At 39.2% G+C, this 24,628-nt stretch overlaps 1 protein-coding gene across 5 annotated transcripts in view; it reads right to left on the reverse strand.

The window, feature by feature from the left end:
* adgrd1 (adhesion G protein-coupled receptor D1) overlaps positions 1-24,628 on the reverse strand; it is a 48,826-nt gene that overhangs the window by 7,866 nt on the left and 16,332 nt on the right. For all 5 annotated transcript variants that reach the window (XM_046872068.1, XM_046872071.1, XM_046872070.1 and 2 more), the window contains 7 exons: positions 22,891-22,966; positions 20,651-20,792; positions 9,690-9,763; positions 6,790-6,913; positions 2,831-2,934; positions 2,608-2,719; positions 674-827 (listed from right to left, as the gene is read on the reverse strand). In XM_046872068.1, the coding sequence (XP_046728024.1) occupies positions 674-827; positions 2,608-2,719; positions 2,831-2,934; positions 6,790-6,913; positions 9,690-9,763; positions 20,651-20,792; positions 22,891-22,966 (786 nt within the window). The remainder of the gene's footprint in view (positions 1-673; positions 828-2,607; positions 2,720-2,830; positions 2,935-6,789; positions 6,914-9,689; positions 9,764-20,650; positions 20,793-22,890; positions 22,967-24,628) is intronic.

Raw genomic sequence — 24,628 nt, forward strand, 5'->3', positions numbered from 1 at the left:
GCATGACATTTTCCATTCACTTGAACTACAAGACCAAAACTTGTTCCAGCTTGAAAATGCCCCTGTGCACAAAGCCAGTTCCATGAACATATGCTTTACAGGGTTTGGAGTGAAAGATCTCCTGCAATAGAGCTCCAGTTCTATTGAACACCTTTGGGATGAATGTGAATGCTGACTGAACTCCAGGCCTCCTCACCTCACCTACATTAATACCTGACTACCTTACTAACACCCTTGTGTCAAGCACCCCCCAAAATCTAGAGGAACATCTGACCAGAAGAGTGAAGGGATTTCGAAGAACAAATTAAATGTTGAATGTGACGCTCAAAAAGCACATACCATTATTATGACCAGATGTCCGCAAACTTTTGCCAGTATAGTGTAAATGCATTTACATTTTACATATACATTACAGCATTACAGTGACGTTAGGAAGTTGGGGTCAGAGCACAGGATCAGCCCCTGGAGCACAGAGAGTTAATGGCTTTGCTCAAGAGCCCCAAAATTAGCAGCTTGTCAATAGTGAGACTTGAACCGTTGACCTTCTGGTGAGTAACACAGAGCCTTAACCACCAGCATGAGTCTTTTCATTAATGCATTCTTTGTTCCATAATCTTTTTATCACCCTGCTTTATTGTTGCCTCATTAGTGAATAAAAAACGAGTTCACTCACCCCAGCCAATGCCGTAGTAGTAGAAATGTTTGCTGCCCTCTGAACCAAACACTTTGATCACCATGCTGTAGAGATGAAGCCCCTCCACCAGCATCCAGGCGAACGCACACAGGAAGAAGAAGTGTAGCAGCAATGCCATCACTTTACAGGGCAACTAAAGGACAGAGGGGGAGGGGGAAAAAAAAGGGCCAAAGGTTAACACACAATTATATACCCATGGGGCTTTAAAAGCGATGGGAGGGGAAGTTTAGGTGTACAATTACTGTCTAGGCACAATTTGCCAGCACTAGAACCCCAAACAGAAAGAGGCCCACAATGCTTTCTGGATATTATTTGCATTCCTTGTTCATTAGTGACAAGGTACTGTGTATGGTGTGAGTCAGTGGAGTAGTGCTGATGTTTTTCTTTACCACCTCAGGGACACTACTAAGTTGAGCAACAGTCCCAACAACTTTCCATTCAAGGGTGATTGCAAACTGACAGGATGATTAACACACACTGAGCCTGGAAAATATGATCTAACCGCACACCTAATAGGTGAAACACAGTGGTTTCTCCTCTATCTCTACCAACCAAGTCGAGCTTGTTTTAAACAGAGTAGGAACTACATTTATCAGTTCTCATCAGTTCTTAAATTAACCACTGGGAAATGTGAGGCACGGAGTTCACGTCCAATAAAGACGTGTAATGAAATGACACTGTGCTCTGCTCCAGGAGCGAGAGCGGTCACGTCCTCAGACGGGGAGATGTGATCTGAGGAAATGAAATCACTTTGGAGCTTTATTGAATCTGTTCGACGGCCCCACTGGAGGCACGCAAGAAGATCAGCGCGTTCGTCTAGCTTTACTTTTGCCTGGACAACTCGGCGTAACGAGACATCTCCGATGGACAAAAACATCCTGCTGCAAAAAAGAATGTAATTGTATTTGCACTCCATAATAATAATAATAATAGGGCATAAAATGACCGGGGAAATGTTGATTACAAGCGTCTGGCTGTTATTGTCATCCAGTCGCTCAAAGCAACATCACGTTGGAGGTTTAGTCGTCGTTCAGATTCTTCAGAGGAATCATTTCTGTGGTCGTTCCATAAGCACAGTGCAGTGGTGGACTATTAGGGAGTAAATATAATTCGTTACTGTACTTAAGTAGCTTTTTTGTGTAGTATTTTCATTTGATTGGTGCTTGGTGTATCTACTTATCACCAGCATACAGTTCAACATCAGTTCAAGAACATTTAGAGAGGAATAAATGATGGAGGAAACTCCAGACTCGAACTCGCAACAACACACGTGACCTTATTCACACAATTTTTTTTAAGTAGTTGAAAAGAAGGTTTTGGGCTCATGATCATTTTCATAGAAATCAATCAGTGACTCATTAATACCATTCTATTAATAGATCAGTGTGCTGAGAGTCACATTCGAGTCTTTCCACATAAACTGAGTTGAGCAATAGTTTTGTGATAAAAATGCTAACAGAAACATTAAAGTTGTAATGAATCATAACACTTTGGATACTTAAGTACATTCGAAGGCAAATACTTTTGTACTTTTACTCAAGTGAAAGTTTAAAGGGACACTTTTACTTTTACCGAGTTTATCTCCACTTTTATTGAAGTGCGTGGTTTGTGTACTTCATCCACCACAGCATAATGGAAACAAAGACAGCGTGGCTCTCACGAATCCCGATTTTCTTTTTGCTTTGACTTTTACTATTATCTCCAGGGACACGATTGTTTTTATCTCATGTCCTAAAATGGTAGGAAACAAAAAATCAGAGCCTGTGAAGAAGCTAAAGGTTTCCGAAGACTCTTACTTTTTATAAACCCCGGGGTTTGAACTTACAGCCAAGGTACCGATGCTTGATAGCATGTGAGAAATGAATAGAGCAGACCAAGAATCCTATACAGATGAATACAGATGAATTACTTACTGTCCCCGGTTCAAAGCGGAAGCTGATGAGCAGAAGGATCTGGGCCACCAGTATGGCAAAGGACAAGTTAGCATGAATGTGGTAGCGCTGGTTCCGGATGGTGCTTACAGACCTGCACACACACACACAATCGTTATAAACATGCACATAGAGAGCTGGCTATATAAAACACTGTGTAATAGCAAGTCAGAATATATAAGTGTAGTCTTTTGGCACAACTCACGAGAGCACAGCGAAGGTGACCAAGGTGATGGCCAGACAGAAGATGGAGATGGAACAACCGACATAGGTAATGGTAGAGAGTGCAATCTGATGTCCCTTGGTGAGCTGTGAAGAACAAAACAAAGCAACAAAGATTGTGTTTTATCGTCTATACAACAACCAGTAGAAATAACACCACATGTTAAAAGTACACTATATTGCCAAAGGATTGCGGAGACCCGGTCATAAGAACGGAATGTGATTTTTGAGCATTGATTTTCATATTTAGTCCCGATTTGCTCTTATAATTTTCTCCACTCTTCTGGGAAGATGTTCCTCTAGATTTTATTTGTGTTCATCAGCCACAATGATATTCGTAAAGGCATGTAATGATGTAGGTGCGATGAGAAGACGTGGGGTGCAGTCAGCATTCCAGATCATCCCAAAGATGTTTAGTAGTGATGAGATCAGAGCTCTAAAGATCTTCCTCTCCAAAGCATTTAAACCAGATCTTCATGGAGCTGGCTTTGTGCACAAATGCATTGTAGCGCTGGAACAGTTTTGGGTTTGCAAGTTCGAGTGAACGCAACGTTTTATTACACTGCATCCAAAGACGTCCTGTACAATTGTTTCCTTCCAGCTTTGTGGTAACAGTTTGGAGAAGAGCTACATGTGGCAGGAAAGGTCAGGTGTCCCAATACTTTTATCTATGTAGTGTATGTGGTGGGCTAATTGTTTTTAACACTGCAGGTTAAAACACTGCCTACAACTCACCCAGTTACAACACCTAAAACAAAACTTTGCTAAAGGTGTAAGCAATCAGTATGTATTAAAATGAGGTGTGTGTAGAGTGCATGGTGTAAAGACATGAGATTTATACAGAAATCACTTATTCTTTGTAAAACAATAGCTTTAATGAAAATGAAAACGTTACCCTAAATACTAATTGGTTTGAATGCTGAAAAGTTTGAAATGCCTTATTTAAGTGAAACTTTTACCACATTGGTTGAGTAAACAGAAGGGTAATTTTAGGCAGCTGCACAGTTCCTTCGGTCTCCTCCAACCACCCTATTCTACACTGGTGTTGCTTGATGAAAACCACATTTCTTTTTTTCGATGAATATTTATGTAAATATGCAATGAATTGGTAAACTTTATTCAGCAGACCGAGCCACTTAAAAGGTCAGAAACCACAGGAAGGCTGAAATGGCATGTGGCGAATAAACACTGAAATTCTCTCTGACCAATAATTCAATGCAAAGTCAAAGATCACACTTGACTGATCCAGTTGGTTTCCATATATGTAAGTTGGAAGCTTGAATTTTTTTTTTTCAATACATTTTAAACCAAAGATGTTTAAATCTAACATCTGGTCTATTCATCACTTTGAACTGTTCGGAAAAATAAACGTTGGTCTAATATGAGTACTTTTAGAGCACTTTTAGGGCAAATTATGCAGGGTGAAATATCAACCAAATCACCCACTGAAGTCACTGTGAAATGAATTATATTACGAACTGTCTCTGCTTTGATCATTACTCTGAGCACTGCAAGTCAAGATCAGGTACACTGAACAGGAGCCAAAAGAAATTTCTGCCTGGTGGGCTTGAGAGAAATCAGATCACCCAAAGACTTAATTCAGGCTCGACTGCATGCTAATAACGTTCATTAAATAAAGGATTGGTGAAGAAAAAAAAAAAAAAAAAAAGATTGTCTGTAGCAATTCACAATCTCATGCTGGATCATTATATATGCTAGAATATTCTGGAGAGCCCAGAATATATCCTTCCAAAAAAGGATGATCCCTTATTCTGTGGAAGACTATATCCCAGGATCAGGCCTGACTGGTATGAGATTTTATTTACAAATCCAAAATAATCCAAGCAGCACTTCACCTGAATGTCTAAAACAAGTTGGTAATTCATCGTCGGTCTCATTTTTTGACTAAAATGTTTCAATGGATGATTTAAAACAGGATGCCCATATTTAGTTCTACTTGTGTTCGAAATATAACATCCAAAATCATATAATCCTATTCCCAACAAGACAGATTTGACAAAGGATGTCCAAAAAAAGGTTACCCTTGACCTATCCGGCCATGCCATGGCACTTATTCAGTATCTCCTTACCACATTGTTATTTATGACCTGAGAATCTCCTCTGGTCCGTTCTGCTCAGCCCACACACTCAGCCTCCTGCGAGACACATTCACACACAATGCCGAGCTTTCAGATGAACCACATACAAAATGTTCTCCCTCTCTCTTTCTCTCTCTCTCGTCTTCTTATCTCCATCCAAAATGTCATCTCCTCTAAAATCTTGGTGAGATTTAGTGTGCTCTTCAGCCAATCATAATTTGTATGCTTTTGGCTTGTTCTCTATTGAAAACAAAGTTAAGCATCTGATTCTGAAATTAAACTTTTTATTTATTTATTTATTTTGGAGATTCCTACTGAGACCTGACCTTAATGTCTGAGAAAGTGAGCTTGGCAAAGACTGATGGGAGTCACAGGGTCTCTACCTTACTGTTTCTCACCAATCCAGAAAAGCTTAAAATAGACTGTGAAATATGGCTATGTAGTAATAATCCTAGCAGAATTTTAAGTTCATATGGTGTACGTTCAAACCGCACTTAATGGAGGGCTCGCCCACAGAAATCCCCTTTAGACCGCAAGAAGTACGTGCTCTCCCCTTTCTTCCTCGGGACATATGGCTCTCAGGAACGCTGCTCTAACCATGTTGGTGGACCACTGACTGGACTCCAAAATCAACCTAACCACATCAATTAGCACACAGGCGGCGAGATTCTGGAGTTTCGCCAAAAAAATCACATTGTCAGTAAAAAAATGCAAAAAACAAATGTCAAGTTTTCTCTCTGTGTGTAGACTGGTGCTGCAATGGTCTGAATCCAACTAAAAAAATAATAATCACCAAAAACCAAATAAAATGAATTAAAAAACAGACTAACAGATGGAAGCTCACTGGAGGGTAAACAGGAGATTATGAAGCCAAGAACAATAACATCTGGTGTATAAACAATTAGTTCTAATCTACATGCAGTGTTTAAAAACATAAACACGTTATATCCTATTACAGTAGATTTACTGTTTCAGTGTGAATGAGCCACAGCAATTAAACCCATAATTTTATATTATTTTTAAATCTGGTGCATTGTGTTTTATTTAAAAAAAAAACACAGTGTGTACTGATGGTATACTGATGATTACTGTATGGGGAACAGTGAGATCCAACCCAAGCCTGTTACTGTGCGTCATTTAGATTTTGCCAAAATTATTATAATGTTTTGGCTGAAACACATATGTGACAGATGTGACTCTAGCGCAAACCATGTGGAGCTCCTGATGTTATTTCCGATCCTGATGTTGCTACGAGTCCAGATGCAGTCACTAAAGTTTTTTTGGGGAGGGGCATTATATGTCAATGTGAAAAATATAATTTGTAAAAAAAAAAAAAGAATGTGCATAATGCGAACGCTGAATGATGTGTGTCTCAGGAGCACGTAGCAGTTCCAAACGCACAATAAAAACAAATGTGGAACATGGTGAACAAATTGAAGCACTCAGAAAGCAGCAGTCCCCAGCAGAAACTTTTCACTTCATAGTCATGTGATTTATACTAATTAATTTATTGTTCGAAAATTGAAGCACTATAAATGATTAACTTGCCATTGTTCCTTGTCCATCCAGGAGCCCATGCTCTCCCAATATATCCTGGTTTAATATGTTTACACTCACCCGAATTCCTATTTCATTAACTCAGTCGTTTTTTCTTTTCTGTTCAGCTTTTTTCAATGTTTTGACTTTGAATGTTTTTTTTTCCCTTTTGCTTTCTCCATTGTTTTGGTCAGATTTATCTGTATTGTATTCGCCTCAGTGTTCGTTCCAAACTCCAAAAACCACGTTAATAAAATGACCATCGGTCCTCCGAATGTGTTTACCAAACATACTGGATTCTTCTCACCTCCACAGGAACCACCTGCATGAGGATGGCAAAGTTGGTCAGGTGGTTGCAGACACAGACAGAGTATGAAAGGTTGCCACCCGCTCTTAGACAGCCATTGTTGGACCAAACGCCTTCCTTAGAGCTGAAACGCACACACACACACACACAGACACACACACACACACACAGAGACACACACAGTCACACACACACACATTACCTTCTTTGTTAGGCTTCATAGCTGGGTAAGTATTCATACTATGCTTCAAATGTTGGACATCTGTGCCACATTAAGTAGATATCAGATATTAAAGAAACATAAAAATTCAGGTACACGTGGCAATGCTTTCATCATAAAAACAAGCATTTAGTAATGACTCACACTAAACCTTACCACTGTTACAACACAAATCATGGCCTCGTTTCAGACAGACCACCTATCTGTAGCTTCCATTACTTGATATTATTTGGTCAGATAAGCTTTCTCCTTATGTAATATACATAACTTTTACTGTGCAAATACTTGTTTGGGTTGCTGGGAGTGTCAGCCTGGATTTTACAAACACGTTTACATCCAGCTGTGTATGTGAGAATGTGACCTTACTTGGCTTGAGAGACAACTGCATAAACATTACAGGCATATGCTCAAAAGGAGATATGACTTCTGAGCTCAGAAATCCAACGACACCACAAAGAAATATGAAGCCTTAAACCTAATTTAAGTGATTAGATACAGACTTAAGTCCATGCTTAGGCTTTTGTGCATATTTAGTCTTATCTTTCCAAGTGTAGACCTTCCCCAGTTTCCCAGGTTTGGCCTCCTGTTTATTGTGCATGAGTGAAATTCCATTAGCTACCCCCAGACAAAAGATATGAGAGTACGAGTGAGAGTAGGGGGGATTTGGGGGCGGAAGTAAGGAGTCTCCCTCCAAAACAAATATGCAGCGATTTACAACCTCTCTGCTATCTTAAATTTGGCAGGAGCTATTGCTTTTAAGCTCTGTCTCATTCACACAAGATCCTTTCATAAATTACATTTACATGACTCGACCTACAAAAAAAAAAAAAAGAGAAGAAAGCAGGATTGTGCTCTAATATATAATTAAACCTTTTTTCCAACATAAAACTCAGAAATGATGAATAACTCTGGTTCATTACTCTTTGTATTACAATGTCATTTTATTATGAAAAAAAATATAAGTTAATACTGAGAAATGGTCAAAAAATGGGATATTTTTATCACATAGAACTTGAATATGTTTTCCAATTTCTTATTAATTAATGAATTACATAAACGTTTTAACCATTTGCATCAGATATTTCAAATTCAGCCTCTCTTTTTTAATCTTTCGTTAAGTTGTGTAGACAAGAAATGCCTTGTTTGTCATGTTACTGAAAAAAAACATAAAACGTAAACAACTCTGTCGTGGAGAAAAACTGATGAATGTCCTCTGAAAGCAGTGTGGTTCTTTTAAACCTAATGCAATTGCAACATGTGCTGTAGCACCTGGTGCTTTAATGCCATGATGGCAATTGGATCGATGGAAATGTATGTTAGTGTGAAATTAAATTGAAAGCATAATATCTTAATGCACAACAATTACAATGTGATGAGATGTCATGCAAAACCATTGGTGAGAGTAACAAAGTATATGTAATTTATGGGTATAGATGTTGTATGTATCTCATGGTTTCTATTAGCCAAGGAGTTGTTGGTTCTCGGTTCTGAGAGTTTGATAAATTGTGCACAGAGACGTGCATTTAGAGTGATTTTTATACATGAAATCGAGCTTTCAGAAAAGTATTCAACTTCGTGGACTGCTCTGAGAATATGTTCCTACTCATCAAGTGACGGTAGATAAAGCGCAAGCTTTTCAAAGCTGAAAATATCGTAATTTCCGGACTATAAGCCGAATTTTACTGAATTTTACAAATATTTTTATTTTTAACATAAATAAGCTGCACCTGTCTATAAGCCTAAGCCTATGTCTACACTGAAACTAATGAACTTTACACAGGCTTTAACAAAAGACAGTGTCTGTTACACAGTGTAACAGCTGAAATATGTTGTGCTGCATGTGTGCAAGACCGAGGAATATATCGTTATTATTTTCTGATGCTCATTTCTAAGTTTCTTTGACTAACCCGTAACGCTGTTGCCAAGAAAAATGTTTTCAGCGTGACGAATGATTCTCCTTTCCTGTTGACAGTCCGAGTGAGCGGCAGGTCAAACGTCAGAGGAACCCTAATCCATATTTATGATGTGGTGCGGTTTCAGTGGGAGCGCATCTGATTTAATATAAAGAGTTTCATTGGTTCACCTGAACCCGTTCCGCAATTTCATTGGTCTAATGTTTTGGTGTTCAGTTTTTTGGCTTGAAGTGAAAAAAGTCCGGATATAGTCCAGAAAATACGGTAATCAATGGGGGAGATGTCGGGCCATGACGTGGTTCACTCAGGGTGGCATTCAAGATAGAACCGCCATTGCCGGCGAGTGCCATTTACTTATCACCAACATACAGTTCAGCTTCAGTTCAACAGCAAGCAATACATTTAGAGAGGAATAAATGATAAAGAATCTCCAGACTCGAACTCGCCACAACACACGTGACCTCATTATTTTAAATCACTGAAGGGCTCATAATACTTTATTAGATATCAATCAGTATTTACCTCATTAATATCATTCTATTAATAGATCGGTGTGCTAAGAGTAACATTAGTCTTTTCACATAAACTGAGTTGATTAAGCGAAGAATCTTGTGATAAAAATTATAATTATAACATCAGATAATAATAAATCAAAGAACTTGGATACTTTTACCCAAGTGAAAGTTTGAATGGAGCACTTTTACTTTTACTGGAGTAATATTTCACTGTGTATCCCTCCTTTTACTCAAACACATTATGAGACCCACCTGTAATCCAGGAAGGCGCAGTAGAGGAAGACCTTGTTGCTCTCGTTCGCGGCCTGAAGTTGTTGTTCTTTGCTCTGAAACACATTTATAGTAAAACAATTTTTAAAAGTAACACCCACATCAAAAAGATTCAGATTGCTACTTCTTTCCCTGATTTGATGAATCATAGCCAACATAAGAAAAAAACAGAGAAGACAGAGCCAAGCCAGAGGTGTGAGATGATAGTAATGCTGTCACACTCTAAACGAAAAACAAAGCCAAGCATAGAGGCAAAACACGGCGAATCACCATAGCGAGTGCGTGTTTGGCAGAAGGTCTCCTGGCTTTTTTTAAACGTCGCCTGTTAATGACCTGCAAGAACCAAGTAAAGGAGAGTGTAGGCACTTATTAACTGAACGAGTCAGCCAGAGTGAAAAGATAAGATCTGGAGAGGTGCCATCTCAGTCACTGAGGCCCATCTGGCTCTCGATGTGGCACAAAAAAAAAAATCGGCCAAAGTAAATACTAAATCGCAAGAATTCGAGTTTGCAAAAATGTGCCAATTCTATGATTTCAATCTAATAAATCAGATCTGGAAGACAAACGTCCTGGCTTGGAGTCTGGTCGTAGAACAAGATAGGGAAGGAAATTAATAAGGAGGTTATTATCCATTATGTGGGCAGATTGGATGCAAAAGAAATGAAACATACTGGATATATGCTTTAGAACTGCTGACAGATACTCAATAGGCAGTTATTATTGACTGCAGTTCTTCCTCTTTTCACTGTGTGAGTGAATATATTTTAGTTTCTGCTTAGTATGAATGTAGCACCACAGCAAAAAAAAAAAAAAAAGCTCTCAGCTCTTAACAAGCACCATGCCAGCTCTAAATACTGGAAATAAGTAATGACACAACTAGCTGCTCCTTCCAGCATTTTCCAAGTCTTCCATTCCTCGTGCTTGGCTATTTGGATGCTTAGCTGTGCTTAATTAGGCTATTAGCCACAAAGCTGTGCCCTCTGAAGGTGGAGACTGTTTAACTAAGCAGGTGCCAGCATAAACAACCATATGACCGTACGCTTTTGTTGTGCTGCGATTAAGTTATATTGCCTGATAGGAGTAGAGCCGGGTATAAACATCTAAAGAACGCTAAGCACCTAATTAAAACCCAAGTGGGAATAGTGTGTGGGTATGTGTGTGCTGGACAGATATGTCGAGAAATAAACAATAGACATGGTGTAAAGGGTGTTATGGATGTGTTATGAATCTCTCTCTCTCTTTTTTACTGTATGTTTTTAGTGAGGACTGATCATTTTTTCCAGATCATATTGGTGATGTGATCCAGCAGGTCCCTAGAGCCTTTGAGCTAATGGTCTGTGGAATGCATGTGTGTGTGGCCATTAGTGCTTGGATATGTTTTGAGAGGGAATCAAAAATCCGGTCTCCAAAAAACTGAATTAACCTTTTTTTTTTAAAATACAAAAACAAACTGTGAGCACAAATGTATGCACACACCTACATGCTTCCAGGTCTGCATTCTCAGTCTCTGTGATCAGGTTAAGTTGATACGTATGGATGTGGAAAAAATGAGAAGGAAATCTTGTGTCGGGTGTCTGAATACCACATCGTACTTCTCTCCTTTGCTCATCTCTCACTCTATAAAGACCTTATACTATATATATAATTCTTCAACAATCAGAGATCTTCTGCATGAACTACACCTTATTAGCTCTGACCTGCAATCCTGCAAAACACATGGCAGTGTATAAATATGTGAGTGTTTGATTTTATTGCAGCACCGCTCTGCTCCATAAGACTCAGGCTGTGAGTTAGAGTTAAGCAGATCCAGATGGAGGGCAGAGCCACACACACACACACACACACACATACACACACACATAAAGTAAAATACACACACACACACACACACACACACACACACACACACACACACACACACACTAGCAAAGAATGTCCATCTCCCCATTACTACAAAATAATACCATTAACAATCACTCCTCTCATCTGTTATGAGTCAATCGTGTCCATTCAGCTGTGAAAACCAAGATATATGCAGCTATTTCTTTAGTCCATCTATCCATCCATCCATCCATCCATCCATCCATCCATCCATCCATCCATCCATCCATCCATTTATCCATCATGTTAATTCCATCTTTTAAACTTTCTGTCTGTCTAGCTGTCTGTTCATATATCTATTTATCCATGGAAGATTGTGCAAAAAAAATTTCTTGAAATGCCTTGCATCAAACTATGAAGCCATCTTTCTCTCCATCCATCCATCCATCCATCCATCCATCCATCCATCCATCCATCCATCCATATTCATCCATTCATATTCATCCATCCATTCATCCATCACAAATCAGATACATTGTATTCCTGCCTACCATCTATCCAACAATCCATCCATTCACACTCCATGATCTTCTCTCTACCCTTTATTGTCAAAGCTCTACATACTCTCTCTTTCCATCCCTTACTCTTTCCCCCCTCTCAGTTGTTTCACTGCCATGTTGACAGCTGCAGTAGCAAGAAGTGATTTTCCACTTGTGAAATGTTAAGCGAGGGGAAACTCTGACCTGTATTGACAGTGACCAGATACCCGTTCCTCTGGTTCACCGTTCCACAGCTGCACTGACAAGATGACACTCCTATATCTAAGTAAACGGACTGAGATGTGTGTGTGTGTGTGTGTGTGTGTGTGTGTGTGTGTGTGTATGTGTAAATGTGTTGTTTAGTTTCTTTCCCCTTGCTACGTGCTGGGGAAGAGTGAAAGCGCTCCAAAGCTTTATTAACAACAGAGAGCTGTTAACAAAAGGCCTCTGGAGTAGTTCACTTTCAAGAGGTAGTCACAGTAAAAGTGAGAGCGAGTGAAGGAAAAGAGAAAGACCATGTAGGTAAGTAATTACCCCAAGCCCTTTGTAGAAAATGAAACAAACGTTTAGGTATGCTGAGTTCACGTATGCTCCTTTATTCGATCTAGACCTGGAAGGTTAATCATTATGCCATTATGCAACCTGAGTTCGTTCGTTCGCGAGGTGCAGATGCCATGACGTTATGCTCACCGGCTCCTCACATTTTAGCGAGTTGCATAAAATTGTACCGGGATAAATCCGAGCCACACACTGGCACGTGCCCGTAAATAAATCCGAATTTGCCTTTTTGTGTTATGGTGCAATTACCTGGCTCGGAATCCCTCATTATTTGTTCTCTCTGTCCACAGCTTTGCTGATTGGTGTGTGTAATGTCAAGTTTATATTGCGCTTTTGTCTCTCGTTGACGCTCCCCTGGACTTGACCGAATGTTAATTCCAGTTAAGCTGTTGATTCCACTTTTGTAATTCCGAAACTACAAACATGTTTAATTTACAATTTGGCTGAGGAAAACTTCAAATCCCTGCCAGACTGATGTTAATTAATCAATGAAATGCCTGTCTTCTTCATACCAAAATAGATTCATCTATACTGGAAAAAAAACACGATTCTTGCCATTTGGCTGGTCAGCAGAGGTTTCTGGTGCTGTTTCTCTGCCATTTGTGTGATTGGATCATTTTTTCAATCACGCAACCTGGTCTTTACTGCAAAGGAAACCTCTGCAGAAAGAATCAGTGATCTAACAACACAAATACAGATGGATAAATGAAATTTAAAAAGAGAAAACCATTTACAATCAACTGCGGTGTTAAAGTCTCAAATCAGGAGGTGTGCATTGATTTTCTATATTAGCTGTTGATTAGCTGTTAGATGACTGATACATTTATATTAATACATGATAATTTCTGTATTAACAGCTCATTCACAGGGACTGGTGCTATAGAGAGCCAGTTAATTAGATTTTCTGTTTTAGACATTTATATAACATTTATGAAAGGAGTCCTTGGTGCTTTAAAACAGTAAGCAAGATTTCCACCATGGGAATGCCTTCAGGACAAGGGAATTTAGAGTTTCTTGGTTATATGCCAAGTTGTGGTGTTTGTCTTCTAGTAAAAAAAACAAAGAACTGCCAAAAAAAGTTGTAAACTGTGAATTTGGTAAACACACTGACGAGTGCTTTCTGTGCTTGATCTGACCATGAACGATTACATCACAGTATCCCGCTGCTCAGTTACTCCTCTGTGAGACGCTGTTTAGTCTCCACCCAATGTCGGTCTCCCCGCTGCAAAGTACACAACACTGATTTTTCTGGCACGGGGTCAAACGGTTAAACTAATGAGCTGACTCAAGGTTTTAGTGCACATCCTGTGATTCAATGGCGTACACGTTTATCTCTGGGAACAAACATGCAATTCAAATCCTTATAGCTACCTCGGCATCGCATACACACGAGACAGCCTAAATGCGATGCCATCGGCTCCCTCCCATGCAAGCACAAATCATCCGATAAATATCTCTCCACACACACACACACACACACACACACACACACACACACACACACACACACACACACATGCACCCTTTGCTAGGCTGCACACCCTCCGTTGTAATGCATTGCCTGGTGAGGGGTATTTTAGGAAATGCCTGCTCTAAATAGCATGTGGCAGAGTTGGTGATGGCAGGGCATGCTGCCACAGCACACAAGATACACAAGAAAAGCAACCACTGCCTTTCAATCTCAACTTCTAATCCCTTTTGCCAGTGCTACTCTATAATTCAGGCTGTGTGCTGCTGAGGGCATAATTTTCAGTCTGTTCTTAGACACACTTATACACAAATGTATGCTTGCAGCACAAAGGCTAATCAACCTGCTAGCTGGATCTAGGCACATTCACTGGCAGGGAAATGTTTTAGTGGCTGGCTGATGACTAATCCTCTGTTACAAATATATGACCAACAGCGTGGCTCGGTGCAGGTTAAAAGCCCTTTGGCGCTACCTCTTGTGCTCCAGGACTAATTCCACACAAAACTATTTCCCTGCTTGGAGAAAAGCATACCAATCATAGGTAAGACCCTGAGATCGAACCGATGAAGTAACTATTCAGCGTATATAAAAAAATAAAAGACAGAAAAGTACATTTTTTTATTCAGCTTCAACAAAATCTTAAATGTCAACTGAAAAGAAAAAAAAAGTTGGAGCACTTCCTTGCTAGCAATTTCCAAAACTCCCAAAAGAGCAATCATGTGCAACAGCAGCCAGAAGAAAAATCACTCACAAACTGAAATTTGATAAATGATGTGTGTGTGTGTGTGTGTGTGTGTGTGTGTGTGTGTGTGTGCGTGTTTGTGAAAAAGAGAAAGACAGACAGACAAATCCAAATAAGAAACAAAGACTTATTTCACTTTTAAACAACTACAAAATGAAGCAAATGCTCCATGAGCTCCAAGCCAACGAATGCTGAATTAATACAATGTGAACTGAAGCACAAACTCTGGTTCTCGTTCTGAATCAAGGCCTCATGTGTGAAGACGTGCAAACACTGCTAGACTTTCTTCTGAAGCTCTGGGAACTCAAGGAAGTAATGGAAACTGAACATCATTCATACAAGTATAAAACGACTGTCCCGGGAGAATGATGGGTTTCCATTTGATACCATTTAATATCAGGGTTTTTAATGAATTCTAAACACTTCCTTAATCTTTATAAGGTCAGTGCTTTATACACTATATATACAAAAGTATTAGGACACCTGACTCAGCAGTTGCCAATAGTTTTTTCCACAAATAGTTACTTTAAAGTTAAAGGCACACAACTGTATAGGACGTCTTTTGATGCAATAGCATGAAATTCTCCCATTCACTTGAACTATAAGAACCACACCTGTTCCTGTTTACATGGTTTGGAGTGTAAGATCTCCTGCTATAAAGCCATAAACCCTTTTGAACACCTTAGGGATGATTTGAAACACTGACTGCACCCCAGGCCTCCTCACCTCACTACATCAGTACCTGATTTTACTAACACTCTTGTGGCTGTAATGATGTAGATGCAATGAGGAGACCTGTGGTGGAGTCAGTGTTCCAATCCTTCCCAAAGGTGTTCAGTAGGGTTGAGATCAGAGCTTTAAAGAAGGTCACTGAAGATCTTCCTCTCCAAACCATGTAAATGATATCTTGCACAGGGCACAGGGGCATTGCCAAGCTGGAACAGGTTTGGGTTTTCAAGTGTTATACCGCATCTAAAGACCTCCTGTACAATTGTGTGCCTCCAGCTTTGTGGAAACAAAAGTGTTGGAGAAGAACCACATATGGCAGGAAAGGTCAGGTGTCCCAAAACTTTTATCCATGATAAGTGTCCTTGACATTACCACAAGGAAAAGGAAAACAGTGTCAGTTTGGTATCAATGATCAGGCTTCACGTTACTTGCTGCACTGCTTACATTACAGATCCTTTCTTCTCTGATACATGAACAAGGTCTGAAAACATGTCAGAATGTGTATTTTTTTTTAAAAAGATTGAATATATCCAGCAGGTCTTTATCTTGAGGTCCATCTGTGATCTGTGATATAATGACTCCTTAATAGTCAACAATTTCTCAAACTTAATTAGATGTGAATACTAAACTGTGAGCTTCCTTCCAAGTTTCAAAATCTATATTTAAGAAAATTTTAAAGCTCGTTTATAGTCAGGGATTTTACAGCACCGACTAGAAATAACAAATGGTAAAATAACAACAAAAAACCATTCTAATCCTATAGTCTGCCTGTAAACTGGCAGTGCTTTGAGGAAAATATGAAGAGAAAAAGAGTAGAAGCAGGAAGGCTTCCAAGGGCGAGAAATAAATCAAGGCTGTGATGGGAAGGATAGAGTATCTGCTGCTACAAAAAAAATGACAAGAGGAAGGTTTTAATCAGGACTGGAAGGGAAGGACAGAGGGGCTGTAGTACTTAAGAATTGTTTTAAAAGTTAATCGCAGGGAATGACCATGCGACTGGAGAAGAAAGCTTTAAAAGTTAATGGGAGGGGAATTTAATTGGAGAGAAGATATTTTAAAAAAGGGTAAGATATATATATCTGATAGAGAGAAACAGAAAGAGAGATGAAGGTTTTTTTTTAAGGGAGGCCACACATCCTGCAGCTCCTGGCTACAACCAAGGAGTGTAAGCCAGACCTCCATCTGCTATTGATCACCAAACCTCGACCAACTGAGATACAGTGACGAAAGTAAGAATGAGCGGATTTCGAACATGCCAAGAGCGTAAGCACAAAAAAAAAAAAAAAAAAAAAAAAAAGGAAGATAGAGATTCATTCACACAGGCATCGGGTGTGTCCTGGAAGTTATAAAAAGCCACTGGCATGACAGAGGGCTTATTATTATGGTTAAAAAAAAAAAAAAAAAAAAAGATAACGTTACGCAGAGGGAAAAGATTATGAGAACCGCTTTATGACGTCTGTGCTGACTTTTTTCCTTTCGTTAATGTCTTCTAATTAATCTGATATTTTGGAAATGCTTCTAGGAAGAAAACAGATTGTGTTGCCGAAATAGTCCAGACACATACAACACACACACACACACACACACACACACACACACACACACACACACACACACACACGTGTACAAAAGCTAATGGAATTGTGTGTACTCATAACATTCGAAATAATGGAAAAAAATATTACATTTAAATTGTTATACATTAAATGTAATCTGGGTATTGCAAGACAACACTGTATTCTTGGGCTTTCTTCTCTCTGCTCTAATCTCTCTCTCTCTCTCTCTCTCTCACACACACACACACACACACACACACACACACACACACACAGATTCTGTATGTTCTGTCTGATCTACTCCTGCTTTATTAAGTTTGACAGAAAACATTTTTTTTTTTCGACCTACTAGATATGACATAACCAAAAGCGGCATTCCTGATAAAATCACTCTTTCTGTTCCTTTATCTCATGCCATCGATGTGATGCGTTTTTCAATCCAGGAATACCACAGGAAGAGAAGAAGGATCGGTAGAGAGGTGAGGAAGAGAGAAGGTTTTGCTCCTCTCTCTCTCTCTCCCTCTAACCCTTTTGTGGTCCAAAGTTAATAAATCACGTTTGGAGCCAGGAACAATCATCACACACACAGACACACACACACACACACACACACACACACACAGTAGCTATGCTTCATTGCTGGGAATCCAACATGCGAATGGGGTACTAGATAGTAGAGACACACGCATACACTTGTGCTTGTTTTACTAACGTTATTATATTAATCAACCCAATTAATCTGATCCTACACCTGATTCTGTCTCTGCACAGCCACAGTGACGTTTTTGACAATTTTTAATTAAAACAAATATATTTTTCCCTTTGAACAGCAGTCAAAGATCAGATATTCAGTTATAAAAACATTCATATACTGTACATACAACATGAATACGATATGAAATGTAACAATAACAAAAAACACCTGTGTGCCTGTCTTTCAGCGTGAACGCTCAGGGCTGAGCCCTAATAATCTCGGTGTAAATGATTTTGTCATTTAAAGTGAGAGGAGAGTTTTTCTTTTCTTTTTTTTTTACCCTGAAATGGCAACCTGCGCGCAAGCAACGACTGGATTTCGTTATGTCTGACTGGTGGGATTATTATTTCAATTACCTCCATTTTGAGGCAATGGCCAGGAAATCTATGCAAAGCATGGCTCAGAAACAATCCAGTGATGATGAAGCAGAGTTAAAGATTTCTTCCTTCGATTACTGTGCATGCAACCAAATAATGTTCTACGATATTTTGGTGCAAACATGTTGGTGCTATGTTTCTTCATCGTTTTTAAAAAATAGAGAGAAAAAGAAACCTGGGCCAAATACAACGTTCCGAATGTCAGCAATCCGAACAGTTAAGTATCCTTTAGAACCGCAAAGCCTTCTGACACGACGCTCTCCTCTCCTCTCCTCTCCTCTCTCTCTCTCTCTTTCTCTCTCTCTCCATGCCAGTGCTTATCTACTGAATATCTGTTTATAATACTGCAGTTTGATTTCCTGGAACTAAAACCCAACGGCTTCTTGTACACATCGTTAAACAAACCGTGCTTTTGTGAATAAGTTTCTGATTCGGAGACGCGCTTCTTTCTTTCTGATGAATGAGTTTTATTATTATAGCCTGATTTGATTACTGATTATTAAATTACGCCACGAAAAAAAGTCAACAGACTTTCACTAAATCCAGATGTTGGTCGTGAAGTGTTTGTATTTATATATTAGAACTGGACAGGTTTTTATATTTCATAATGCAACAACACTTGCCAGTAAAACTCTGTTTCCTAAAAGAATTTGGCAAAACAGCAGCAGTGAGAAATCGCTCCCATTGGTCAATCCGTGCACTCGAATGCAACGCTTTTGCCTTCCTCTAGCGATCGCTCTTCCTGATTTCCACCTTTCGCTTTTTGTGACCCAATTCTGCTCTGCGCTCCAAACTCCTCTCCATTCTTTTCCCTCTTTTCTTTCAGACCTGAGATGGAAAGGTCAAGCTTTTCTCACATTCTCAGCCTCTTTCTATTCAACTCAACATTTCTCCCTCTCCCCTTCTCTCTTGCTCTGCAGTCTGCTGCATGATGAAATTCAATACTGGCTCTCTGATTGTATTGTTGCTGAAACGCAGGAACACGGCAGACCATTAAGAGCAATCAGAGGGGTTTTTTTCTGCTCCCATTCAACAGCAACATCAAAGTAAATGTTAAAGTTGTTTGAAAGTGTATGTAATCGGTATAAAATTTTGATTTCATCCCAGTACCACACATCACACACACACACACACACACACACACACACACACACACATGCAAAGTGTATAAGTTTGAGTAATCACGTTATCGGCATCATGCCGGGCCATTTTTAAGCTGTGCACAGGAAGAAAAGCAAAAGGAGGCCTTTATGGCAATGGTACACACCCAAATGGATTTGATTTAAGAGCTATACATGCTAAAACCATAATAAAACAAAAGCACAAGGGAGGAATTTGGACTGGACGGACTACATTTGGAATAAATCTTTGAAAAACACAGGCAAATGCTCTGGGTGTTATTTTTGTGCAAAAGATCCTATTCCCTGGCTTAAATAAGGATTAGCGTCTCTATTTTGTAAGCCTTGGATGAAGAGAAGGATTGAAGAAGAGATGGATTGATACGGGTCACAATTTTATATAATGTATCACAGCACTAAAATCTGTCAGATACTGCTGAAATGATGAATTGATTTAATGGAACTCAGTATGTTACTTACAGTAAGTGGAAAATTACATGCCTATGGTAAACTGGCGCCTCTCGCTCGCTCTCTCTTTATCTCCAGCTAATTCTATTTTATTAGTCACCTCAACTCGCTGCCTTCCATGTCAATTTTTAGATTTTTAGATGCATTTCCCATGGAAAGCTGGCAGATCAATATATCCTCACGTCCATCCGTACCACAATTCACGCAGAGAAATATGTCCCTAGTTAAATCAAATAATTGTTCCATTTCAGAAAACCCTGACGCCAGCCAGCTCTGCTTTTTCTTTTGGCAAAACGCGTGTTTTGTTTTAGAGTTCTTAAAGAAGGGCATGCGGTGGGAAACGATGGAAACCGAAATAGATCTCCATGGTTAGTATAGGCGTGGTGTACCCGTGTGAACCCCTGTATTTAGGCAGCATACCTCTTTTCACTTGCTGACACAAAACTACTAGAGGCAAGAGAGGGGAAAAAAAAAAAGATTTCGAAAACTGAAATGTAAAATGGGTCTGTCTAAAAAGAGATTTCTCTTGGTGAGATGGAACCCTGCTGATGGCTTTTTATGAGTTCCACACAATTATGTTAATGTTGTTTACAAATTAACTAAGTTATTTAAAGCAGAGCCAGTCATGAATAATACAATACACCATTTTGGACCAATCAAAATGTAAAACCCCAACCCCTGATTTCCTTCTTCAGGGGGTTTTGTAGATAAGTGGCACCACAGGAAAGTCTTTCCTAATCAAATATATGATAATAACAGCTGCTAATGTTTTAAATCTCCTAGGCCAAGATGATATCAGTGAAATCCTCTTACCAGTTGGTGTGTTAGCATGATTCTGATCAGTGGCTCTGATGACAGGTTAACAGAGAGGGCAGGAGAGGGCTCCACCTTTAGGGAGATCAGATAGCTGGCCACCTGGATCTTATGGTCCATAAATTCCACCGCCTCGTTGATCCTGTGAAAATCAGGATTCAAAATCACACAACAGGAAGATTGTTTATTACCAATAATAAGGGGAGATGTTATTGTTAACAAATTCTCTCGGTTTAGGTGCTTCAGGGGTGGAAACGAAGTCTAGCGTCAGTACATTCACGTCTCTAAGTGTAGAGGAAATGGAAATACATGAGAAACAGGAATAACTCCGGTAATTTAATATAACGGTCCTGTCCTTACCATCCTATCATTGGTTGATTACCAATTTGTGTTTACCTGTTATGTGTTAATTAACTCATCCTGCATTTCCTGTGTTTCAAATCAAGTTCACTGAATAATTTTGCAAGCAAGTACGAGCTTCCTGCTTCTGGTCCTGTTTTTGATGTTAATACAGATTATCTCTGTATTATACTGACTGCCCATGCTCTGACCTATGCTACGGACTTTGGTAATGAATTTCCAATTGACTGTAATAGAGAACATGCTGAGTTTATGCACTTGTGCTCTGACTTGAATCAGAGGCAAAAAAGAGGATTCAATTTATCAAAATAAATTAAATCAGTACAAGAAAATGAAGTTAAAATGGACGTCAGAGGAGCGGACTGAAAAAAAGATAAAACGGGCAATTAATTCAACTTAGACTCTGCGCTAAGAAGCATAAAAGCCAATGATTCTGCAAGACCTCCACCCTTAGAGTGCTCCGTAGGCTCAGTGAATATTATGTATCCGGAGAGAGAAGGAGAACGAGAGACTATTTGTTTTGTCCTTTTTTGCCACATGACTAGCAATTACACATTTAATGTTCACATTTATCTGGTTTTAGTCTGGTGTAGATGGTGAATCTCTGCCTGAAGATGACAGTGGTTTGTTTGTACAGAGGACCAGATGGAAAGGAGAAGGGGGAGACCTTCATCCATAAACGTCATTGCTTGCAGGCACATACAATTTGCAGTGAAAGTCCTGATGGATATATCTAGAGTGGCACGCTATACCCAGAGTGACACAATGTTTATAAATGCTAGAGAACAGCCAGGCTGTACAGTTTAAACAGAAATATTCATTGTCAAATAAAAGAGTCATAACACAGTAATGACGCATGCTTACAGAAGAAAGAGGATCCCAAAGTTACTGTATTAGTGGAAAGTAAGGACATGTTAAATACCCTAAAGTTAGATGTAGATTGGCAGTTCTTTAAAAGGGTCAGAACCAGGCAGTGCTAGATATAGATAACATATAGATATAGACAACAGAGTAGAGACAAATCCTGACAAATTGATGGTTAATAATCTTTAAAAAAAAAAAAAAATTTTATTAACCACTTGCATATCTAAAGGAGAGGCTAAAGGAGAATATCGAGGTGTGCAAGTTAACATAAGGGACACAACCAGGAAAACTGATAAATATGACTAATAAATAAATGAAAAAGTCTACAGTGAAAAATCCAGGTTCCCTGTGTATCAAGCTGATGAAAGGACCAAAACTTGGCACAAAAGACATGAGTCCGTGGATGCATTCTGTTTGCTGTGAACAGTACAGGCTGGTGTAATGAGGTGGGGAATGTTTTCCTGGAACACATTACATTACGGCTCCTGACGTGTACTTAAGAACGTCTGAAAGGCTTAATGTAATGCTGCCCGGGTTAATATCTTCATGACTATAGTGTACCCGCCTCCAGCAAGGCAACAAATGCTTTATGAAGTGAGAAATTTGCACAACGGCGGTGGCTACCCAGTACTTACAAATACATCGGATCCAAAAATTCTTTCACAGACCGGGAATTAGCACACAGGCCGTTATCTTATAATATAGTTTGGGAGTCATATGTGAAAGAATTCTGAAATTCTCCTGGGTTTACGATGATATTAACCGAAAGACACGGAATAAGCTCATAATTTAACGATGATTGCATGTCTGAAAATAGGACGAGTGCATTATCGGGATCGCTAAGGGTTGGGAGTATCAGAATAAGTGGATAGATGAGAAGAACATGCTTAATGATAAGAGCACGCTCAGAGGAACAAAATGTACTGCCGTATCACCACAGGAAAAACACACACACACAACACAGCCCAACGACACACAATATAATCAAACAAACATTCAACAAACATTCAACAAACCTGGTTCTCAGAGGGCTGATCTGTTTGTAGTAGTTGTGCATGCTGTGGTAGAAAAGGCCTACAATTGTGGTCTGGGCTACAATGACAAACACACACACACACACACACACACACACACACACACACACACACACACACACACACATTAGTTCAAGAAGTAAAATATTAAGTGAATTCCAAGATTTTACTATATAGATTAAAGTATAACTCAGTATATAGTATGTCAACAGTAACACACTTCAGGTCAATAGACAGGTAAATGGTCAAGCACTTCAGGTAACAGTTCTAAGAAGTGGACCAGAGGATATGCTAATGTGTGTGTGTGTGTGTGTGTGTGTGTGTGTGTGTGTGAGAGAGCCTACATGCATGTAAATAAATGTCATGCTTGTTATTAACATCTCTTACAAGTGATCCAATCAATTGCTTTTTTTTTCCTTTTAAGTTTCATGCATTATAAGGTAGTTTTTAATTCTCATGGACATGCGATACGCTATGAGCACTGCTTTACTGATTTGGGGATTGATACACTTCATAACAGCATGCGAGTAAAAAACAAAATCATTTTGTTTAAGAGATTCTTTTTAAATTTACTTGAAAAACTGATTCATTTTATAATTAAAACGATAAAAATGATAAAAATTCAAATAGCATTCCGGTAGTGTAATTCATTCTGATGAGCCTAATTTGTGTGTGTGTGTGTGTGTGTGTGTGTGTGTGTGTGTGTGTGTGTGTGTGCTTTGATAATATTTCAAGAGGCTGCTAAAATGCACATCGAGGCTCTCCTCATTATCACAGCCTCTTGACTCTGTCCTCTCACCATGAGTCTAATAGGACATTGGTGCTCTCACACAAACCTGCTACACACACGTGTATGAGAAGTCCTTACACCCCTTCACAGCACTGATCAGACACAGAGGCAGAAAACACTAGTACATTGTGTGTCAATCGACTCTGGAGATCGCAACCAAGATGGTTTGAATTCTTCGGGTCCTGACATGCGCCAAAAACAGTTTAAAAATAAAAAACAAGGCAGCTCTGCACACCACCTGTTTTTTTTCCGGCTCGAGCAACACGAAACGTGGCGGTCTAAAAACAGTCTAAACATATCCTTCATACTGTCCGCAAATCTCAAGGGAAATGCGTGAACCAACCAAAAAAAATTACAACTTTTTTATGCTAAGATGCTGAGAAACTTGGCCAGACGGTACAAACCAGTGGAACGTGTTCCCATTTTCCGTACATTTAATGACTTATAAACTCGGGTTCGTTCCTTAATGGACTGCTCGGTGTGTCTGAAACACTTCAGCGGTGTTTTAATGCCAGGACTGAGTACTAGGTGCCAGTCATGACAAATCAACGCACATCTGCATTTCAGATGAAATTTGTGTGAACACGTCGGTCTTTAAGGATTCGGTTTGTTTTCGTAGCTTCTTTGGGCTCACTTTTCTTACATGGATTCATTTTATAATATCAGCAATATAATTTTAAGAGATGATATTCATATAAAAGTAATTGTGAAAATTATTTTTCCTAAAAGGTAAGTAATTTTATTAACTGATTTGAATGGAATATTAAATGGAAACGTTTCTGGACTACATCAAGTATATTTAGTCTATATTGGTCACTCATACACACACACTGCTCGTGAGTGCTGTTCGACTGGCAGGTGTAATCAGCGCTATTGATCTTGGTGCTACATTCCATTGCTCAGCTTCAGTTCAGCCCAATACTTCGCACT

Source organism: Silurus meridionalis, chromosome 17 (assembly GCF_014805685.1).
Source record: "Silurus meridionalis isolate SWU-2019-XX chromosome 17, ASM1480568v1, whole genome shotgun sequence".
In the NCBI taxonomy this organism is placed as follows: Eukaryota; Metazoa; Chordata; class Actinopteri; order Siluriformes; family Siluridae; genus Silurus; species Silurus meridionalis.